The sequence below is a fragment of the Tursiops truncatus genome, chromosome 20 (genome assembly GCF_011762595.2).
Source record: "Tursiops truncatus isolate mTurTru1 chromosome 20, mTurTru1.mat.Y, whole genome shotgun sequence".
NCBI classification, from domain to species: domain Eukaryota; kingdom Metazoa; phylum Chordata; class Mammalia; order Artiodactyla; family Delphinidae; genus Tursiops; species Tursiops truncatus.
Window position 1 is genome coordinate 10,027,381 of NC_047053.1, and position 8,583 is coordinate 10,035,963.

General features: G+C 52.1%; 1 protein-coding gene across 1 annotated transcript; it reads right to left on the reverse strand.

The window, feature by feature from the left end:
- Window positions 1-3,822: 3,822 nt before the first annotated feature.
- On the reverse strand, window positions 3,823-5,590 carry LOC117309385 (uncharacterized). Its single transcript, XM_033846701.2, has 2 exons — window positions 4,406-5,590; window positions 3,823-4,331 (listed from the first exon to the last, which is right to left on the reverse strand). Exon 1 carries the CDS (start codon window positions 5,335-5,337, stop codon window positions 4,972-4,974), a length of 366 nt encoding a protein of 121 aa, XP_033702592.1. The 5' UTR covers window positions 5,338-5,590; the 3' UTR covers window positions 3,823-4,331; window positions 4,406-4,971.
- Window positions 5,591-8,583: the final 2,993 nt, after the last annotated feature.

Here is an 8,583-nt window from a genome sequence, read left to right on the forward strand (position 1 = left end):
GCACTTTTCATCACCAGGTCAGTGTCCTGCAATTCAACTCAATTCTGACACTACCTGGAGATAGCATCAGATTGCACAGATTAAGGGTTCAGTCCCACAAGACCATCCTCCACTTCAGATGCCAATCGGAAGCCTAGGCTACCTGTGCTTCTGACTGACTGGCTATAAATCAGAGGTTCCCAAGTCCCCCTCCTAGAGTACAATTAATTTTCTAGAGCAGCTCACAGAACTCAGGAAGCCCGTTTACTCACTGGGTTACTGCTTTATTATAAAGGATATATGAGTCAAGAACCAGATGAAGAGATATACGGTAAGGTCCTGAACAAAGGAGCTTTTGTCCCTGTGGACTTTGGGTCTGGCATGGTGGCACATGTAAACGTTCTGATTCCCCAACCTGGAAGCTTTCCAAACCCTCTCTTTTTGGGTTTTAAGCAAGCTTCATTACATAAATCACTGGCCATTGGTGATTGAAATTGGATCTCTAACTCAAACTGTGTATAAAAATGAAACTCAGAAATGGATCAGAGAGCTAAATATAAGCATTAAAACTATAAAACTCTTAGAAGAAAACACCTTTGTGTTCTTGAATTAAGCAACAATTTCTTAGAGATGACACCAAAAACATAAGGAACAAAGGAAAAAATAGATAAGATGGACATCATCAAAATTAAAAACTTTTGAACTTCCAAGGTACCATCATGAAAGTGAAAAGACAAACCACAGAATGAGGAAATTTTTGCAAATTATATCTGATAATAGACATGCTTAGAACATATAAAGAACCCATAGAATTCAAGACAAACAGCCCAATTCAAAAATGGGTAAAGGATCTGAATAGACATTTCTTCAAAGAATATATACACTTGGCTAAGCAGATGAAAAGATAATCCAACATCATTAGCCATCAGGGAAATGCAAATCAAAAGCACAATGAGATACCACTTCATACTCACTAAGACGACTATAACTTTTTTTTTTAAGGTAAGTTTTGGCAAAGAAGTGGAGAAATTGGAACCATACAGTGTGGTGGGAATGTAGAATGGTGTAGCCACTTTGGGAAGCCAGTATATAATAGGACAAATGTCCAAAATAATTGTTTCTCCCTTTAGCATTTGTGATCTGCTAAAAGTCAGTTTACTAGATGTCTATTATTTTTGCCTGCCCAGTATCCATGGTCTTGATAACTTCAGTTTTCCTTTGAGAAGCTGTCTCTTTCCTATAGTGTGCTATTTTCATGGGGGCTTCTTATTAAGATGTTTCTTTTGCCTTCTGGCCAAAAGTGGGCATGTGAGCTTAGCTAGGTCAATAAGACTCTCTAGAATTTGATCTTTTTTTTTTTTTTTAAGAATTTGATTCTTGGGGCTTCCCTGGTGGCACAGTGGCTAAGAATCCGCCTGCCAATGCAGGGGACACGGGCTCGAGCCCTGGTCCGGGAAGATCCCACATGCCGCGGAGCAACTAAGCCCGTGCACCACAGCTACTGAGCTTGCGCTCTGGAGCCCGCGAGCCACAACTACTGAAGCCCATGCGCCTAGAGCCCGTGCTCTGCAACAAGAGAAGCCACCACAATGAGAAGCCCACGCACCACAACAAAGAGTAGGCCCCGCTCACCGCAGCTAAAGAAAGCCCGCGCGCAGCAACGAAGACCCAACACAGCCAAAAAAATAAATAAAAATAATTTGATTCTTGAGCAGCATGGCACAAAGACCAAAAAATTGTGCCCTTTTGTTTTTATAGTTAAACTCTGGAAAGGCTGTCCATTAGTACTTGCGTGGAGAGGCTGGATATTTTGGATATATTGGAATTCCAGAAACTGGGGGACAATTGAGAGCTCTATATCGGGAGGCAGTGGAGGGGATATGTGACCAAATATCCTGGGACACTTAAACTATAGAAAAGGAAAACTGGCCAGGTTAGACATGGGGATGCTAAAGGGACACATGGATGGTGTGAGGGTAGTGAAAATTTAATTTAGTTAGAAAGTATGGGCCAAGCATTGGAGTTCAATGAAACCAGGAATTTCAAGGAGATATGGAGAATTTCAGGTATTTCAGGAATGTCAAGGTATGGGGGCTGGGGGGAAGGATGGGCAGGGAACTTCCCTGGTGGCACAGTGGTTAAGAATCGCCTGCCAATGCAGGGGACACGGGTTCGAGCCCTGGTCTGGGAAGATCCCACATGTGGCGGAGCAACTAAGCCCGTGCGCCACAACTACTGAGCCCGTGTGCCACAACTACTGAAGCCCGTGTGCCTAGAGCCCGTTCTCCACAACAAGACAAGCCAACGCAATGAGAAGCCCGCACGCTGCACCGAAGGGTGGCCCCCGCTCGCCACAACTAGAGAAAGCCCGTGCAGCAACGAAGACCCAAAGCAGCCAAAAATAAATTTAAAAAAGATTGTAGCCATCCTAAAAACAACAACAACAAGGTATGGGGAAAAGCAAGGGCTAATAGGGGAGAATATGGGGGTATGAGAAGAGAGGTTGATTTTGGGGCTGGGGTGAGCTTAACATCAGGGATAGCAATGACGAGGTGAATGTTAAGGAAGACTGGAGCACAATATTGGGGAGACAGTAATAATCCAAATATCTGAGGAACAATACAGTGAATCCTGAAATAAAGGGATCAAATGGGGCTGGATATTTAGGAGAATATTGGAGTCATCGTTCACAGTGTAGAGCAATAGGATCTAATGGTATAATCATGGGAACCAGATATTGGAATTTGGGGAAGAAAATGGAGGCCTAGATTTGGTGGCCCAGAAAGGGTCATGATATTTGTGGAACAATGTGTCAAATATCAAGGAACAGGGAACTTTGGTTTTGGGAATGGGGGGGGGCGTTCTATCAGGGGATTAACTGAGGGCAAAATATTGGGGAATCATATCCTGAGTAGTCACTGAAGGACTGTGTGAGGGATAAGAGGGGTTGTGTGAGGGACTTCCCTGGTGGTCCAGTGGTTAAGACTCCAAGCTTCCACTGCAGGGGGTGCGGTGGGAAACTAAGATCCCACATGCCCTGTGGTGCGGCCAAAAAAAAAAAAAAAAAGAGGGGATGTGTGACTGGGAAACAATGGGACCAAATGTTTGGAGAGCACTGGGCCATGTATTGGGATTCAGTGGTTAGTGAATATTAAAGGACAGTAAAGATCCAATATCCAAGATTGAAAACTGGAAAAACAGAGAGGTACATACTGTGGTAACTTGGAGACTTAATTTTGGGGAATAGTGCCTTTTATTGAGGGAAAATTATTGTAGTAAACTGTGGCTGCACAGCACAGGCTGACATTGGGAAATGGTGGATGTCATGCTTTTGGCACTGAAATAAAGAGGCAAGATATTAAGGCATGTAGTGATATGGGATTATGGGAAAACAGAACTGGGAAAATGACAAGGCCCTGACATTAGCAAACACTGAGCTTATAAAGATACAAGCTGGGTGAATTAGGGGGCAAATTGTAGAGCTTAGTGGGAGGACTGTCCAGGGGCAGAAGTGTCCTGATAAGGGGGGCAAGTGGGGACTAAATACTGAGGGGCAGTGGATAATGCTGCAATGGGATAGTGACAGACCTGCTGTTAGGGGACAGTAGAACTGGACACTGGTATGCTATCGGGACGTGATACGGAGAAGATGTCATTTAGAGGCCTGTATAGCTATTTAGTGGAGAGAGATGCTGTATCTTGGAATGCTGGATAATGGGATGAAATTTGTTTTGGAGGGACAGTAGAGATGTTGTGAAGATTATGGGATGAAACTTGGAGCAGACTAGGAAGTCTGGTGGGCCCACTGCATAGTTGGAAATTAATAAAGAACAGAATATAAAGGAGACTGGAAAAGGAGCATTTATTCCATCAGAGGTACCATAATTACAGATATTTCCAAGTAAAGTATATGCAGTATTAGAGCGTTATGTTCTGACATTTAACATTCATGTTTAAACAGAGATGGCAGGTGGGTAAATAGCCTGCCAAGGTGCGTTTGGTATTAGGTCTTTTGGGTATGAGACGACAAACCCCTTGGGGTTGGGTAGTTTCCTAGCACGAATTCTTATCAATGAGAGACTCCCTCACCCCCTTCATCTTGGGCCCCATAGCTCTGGAAGGGCTCTGGGCCAGGATGAAGCCCCCCCAGGTCCCCAAAGACAGCAATGACAGCCCCCTGTAGGCCCCAGCGCCTCATCCCGCGCAGCGTGCAAACTCTGGGCGTGCGTCTCTGGAGGTCTACAGCCGTTGGTCCCAAGCCGTCCAGGACACGACGAGACTGTGGCTTCCTGGCAGGACAGCTCCTTCGGCTGTGTCTCGGCTCGGCCCGACATCGGTAGTGGCATCAAACCCTAAGGCAGGGAAACGCACAGTCTGGGTGGGCTCAAGCCTCTGGGCGGGTGGCGCGCTACCCCGACAAACTCACTGTGTCCTGCGCTCTCAGGTCCGCCGGTTCCCACGCTCCGGGCTCTGCGCCAGCTCGGGGGTCACTGCTGGCTCCTCCGGGGGCGATGCAGCATCACAGGGCTTCGGCTTATCCCAGGCCAGGGCGCCGACCCCCACCCCGCGGGGCCCTGTCTCTGGAAGGCGGCGGCCCCGGGTCTGGCTCATCCCTTAAAGAACAGAAGGTTGGGCTCGCTGTGCGCGCCCCAGCCACAAAATGACAGGCTTCCTTTGCGTGCCCCCACCTCACAAAGCGGTTGGGTCCAAGGACATTATCCTCATTATAAATGGGGTTCAGTCGCACCGCGAGATTCTAAACGTTGGAGTCTGTCTGTGTTCCCGCCCCTAATCCCCAGGTGCTTATTTCATTAGCGGTAGCTGCTTTGGACGTTCCTACTGATGGATAGTTAGACAAAGGTAGTGACAAGCAGAGAAGAAAAGAAGCATCAAAAGCTAGATGAAGGGGGTGCGGCGCGTCTCCAGACACAAAATGCCAAGCCCTTCTTTTCCCTTCCCTCCCACCTCAGCCCTGAGCCCATCCCCAGGAAATCAGGCTAGCTGTAAATGGATATAGGTAAAGATGCAGGAGGTGATGGAGAAGGCGATGGCCGCGTAGATAAAGATGGAGAGGTGCGGAAAATGGTCGAGATAGCAGCCCTCGTGCAGTGGAGGCGCCTCCTCCTGGGGCTGGGGGCGCGCCGCGGCCTTGGGGGGCTGCCCAGGGCGGGCCCCCTGCGCCCTCCCACCAGTGCGCCGACCGGCCTTCCTGCCCGCGGCCCCCGCCGACTTGGGCCGGCGGACAGCGGGGGGCTCTTCTGGAGGAGGCTTGTCAAACAGGCCTTCGGAGTCAGAGTCGGGGTCCGGGCGAAGCTGCTCGTGGTCCCGGGGTTTGCGCTGGAAGAGTTGGTCAGCCATTGGCGAGAAGCGCGGCGAGGCGTGTCTGCCTGTTCCGGGTGGTCAGATCCGGGCAGGGTCGAGGCGCAGCGGGCGGTGGCGGGGCTGCGGCTGTATTTCTACTACCGGGGAGGGGGCGGTGTGGGGCGGAGCCAGGGAGGGGGCGGGGGCTCTGCAGGGTCTGCGCAGCGTTTGTCTCAGTCGAGGCGCCTCTTGCTCCTCGCTCCCGCTTCAGCCCCCCGCTTGTTGCAGAGGTTGGCTGTACAGGTTCACAGGTTCAATCTCCAGGACGCTCCAGGGCTGGCGCCTCAGGAGTCTGTGTGAAACCTGCCCCGTTTCCATGGCAACCTGACGCGGGGCGCAGGAAGGAGGGGGTGCGAGCTGCTAACTGGAACCCAGGGGCGCGAAAAGGGGACTTGGGGCCAAAGAAGCGGAAGTGCAGACGGCCAGGATCCCAGCTCCGCGCGGGGCTTCCCCGAGGAGTTATTTCTCCTCTTAAAAGAAATATTGTGTTTTTTTTGTTTTTTTTTTTTGCGGTACGCGGGCCTCTCACTGCTGTGGCCTCTCCCGTTGCGGAGCACAGGCTCCGGACACGCAGGCTCGGCGGCCATGGCTCACGGGCCCAGCCGCTCCGCGGCACGTGGGATCTTCCCGGACCGGGGCACGAACCCGCGTCCCCTGCATCAGCAGGCGGACTCCCAACCACTGCGCCACCAGGGAAGCCCTGTGGGGGCTTTTTTTAATTTTAATACATGAAAAATCTAATACATAATCTTTGTAGAAAACGTGAAAGTTAGAAAGCACTATGGCAAAACGAGTAGCAAAATAAAGGCGCCCACAATCCCGAAGCCCAGAGGTAGCACGGTTAACGGTGGTGCGTTTCCTCCTGCTCCTCTCCCACGAACGCAGTATCCCGGCCTTTTGGGCGTCTCACATATGGTTAGATTAGGAACAAGTACTTTCAAAGGTTGCCATACCTGAGCCGGTTCCCCCCCCCCCCCAGCCCCCATCCCCAGGCTCCTCTTGGCATCCCCAAGGCCCTTCCATGGCTTCCACTGGTACTGCCACAGACTGCTGGGTACCACAATCTCCTGGCACCTCTGTTGCACCCAAGATTCCAAGGCTGGTTGGTGTTCCCTTGTGGAATGTGGGGAGAACAGCCACTAGGACTTACTTGGGTCCCAGTGGTTTGGAGGGGCACACCGGCCGACCAAACTCAAACTGTCATCAGGGAACTCATTCCCTCCTGCAACTGAAAGGTCCAGGGGGAACCAGGACCAGTGTGCTGAAACAATGTCACCAGGGTGCTGTCTCTCCATCTTACAGATTGTCAGGGACTTCTTGCAGGGCAAGAGCCTACTACATAGTGGTAGGTACTCAGATAAAATCTGTTGAATGAATCGTAATGATTGAATGGCTGTTAGCAGCAGCAGGATCACATGCTCACAGTCTAGCCGGCCGGAGAATGGAACCCACATACACTGTTGTTGGGAATGTAAAATGGTGCAGCAACTTTGGAGAACAGTGCCCTTCTGAATGCCAGCCTCCTCCCTCTCTGGCCCTCTGAGCACTCCTCCCAGGCCCTGTGAGGACCACATGGGGTCCTAGGAATACACTTGGCTAGAAGAGGAATCCAGCAGGCCCCCCACCTCCCGCCCCCAGCAATCCTCTTAGCTGCAGGCTGGCCTAGGCCTGGATCCCCCTCCGACAGGGCAGTCCCAAGTCACCACCCAGAGGAAGGTCTAGGGGGGTTCCCTGGTGGGAGGCCAGGAGATTGACAGTGGGCAGAGGGAGCTTTGTACTCACCTGACATCAAGGCTACCTCTGCGCACGCCTGGGCGCACAGCCTGCTCAGGCCCGTCTGGTCCCAGGTGTGGATGGCCAGGTCCCAGGCCTGCTGCTCCCCGTACCGAGCCACCAGGCATGAGGCCACCTCCATGCCACTCGCCTTCTCTGGCTGAGCCAGGGCCACCCCAGGAGAGTGCCCACAGGGCTCCTCAACAGGCAGCCGAAGCTGAAACCCCTTCAGCCGCTCCTTCTTTTCCTCCAAGTATCCAGCCATCGCTGCCCGGCTCTGGGGGCCTTGGGGATGTTGATGGGGGAGGGGGTGGATGTTGGGTGGTGAGGGGGTCAGGCAGGCAGAGAATAGCCATCTCCCTTGACCCCTACCAATGCAGGACTCATGGGGGATCATTGCTCTTCGCCTGGTAAACTCCTATTCAGCATTTATTTATTTATTATTATTTTTAAAATTTATTTATTTATGGCTGTGTTGGGTCTTCGTTTCTGTGCGAGGGCTTTCTCTAGTGTGGCAAGCAGGAGCCACTCTTCATCGCCGTGCGCGGGCCTCTCACTATCGCGGCTTCTCTTGTTGTGGAGCACAGGCTCCAGACGCGTAGGCTCAGTAGTTGTGGCTCACAGGCCCAGTTGCTCCGTGGCATGTGGGATCTTCCCAGACCAGGGCTCAAACCCGTGTCCCCTGCATTGGCAGGCAGATTCTCAACCACTGCGCCACCAGGGAAGCCCCATATTCAGCATTTAGAATCCAGTTTTGTAAACCCCAGGGCATCTGCTGATGGGTGGTGTTGGGAGAAGGGAGGGAAAAGGGAGTGGGAGGAAAAGCCATCGGAAGGAGGGGCCCAGAGGGGACTGGGAGACACTGGAAGAGGTCAGGTTCCTGGGGGTGCCGGGATGGGCACGAGGCCAGTCAGGAGAGTGAAGGGGCTGGGATGGGAGGGTGGTGGGTGAGATGGGCAGGGTACCCACTGCTCTGTGTCCCTCACAGTCTTCCTTCTCCTGGGACCTGAACTCCTGGGACCAAGCCTTGAGGTGTGAGGTGGACAGGAGGTGGGGTTGGGGGTGAGGCAGAGCGGAGGGGGGCTTTCAGAGCCAAGGGGTGAGCACACAGCTGTCCATCCCTAGGTCTCTTCAGCTCTCTCCTGGCCCTGGGTCACTGACTGGGGAGAGCAGCCCTGGCTCAGACAGAGCAGGAACAAAAGTTACCAAGAGGAACCCTGTGTGTGTGTAGCCAGGGAGGGAGGGGCCAGGACAGGCATCTTTTGCAGCCTCTCAGTTTTCGGTGCTTCCCAAGCCCCAGTGCACATCCTGCTATGCTAGGAGGGGCACTGGGGTGTGTGTTCCAGGCCGAGGGAGCTGTCTGCTTCGTGGGCGGCACATTTGAAGCATTCTTGTCTGAAAGCGGAACAGCCCTGCTTCATCACCCGCAAATCCAGGCCTCTGGGGAGTAGGCGCAGGCTTTCTTCCTCT

What these genes read in the sequence shown, in the direction of transcription:
- LOC117309385 (XM_033846701.2), bottom strand. Translation starts at nt 5,337, where the DNA reads ATGGCTGACCAACTCTTCCAGCGCAAACCCCGGGACCACGAGCAGCTT.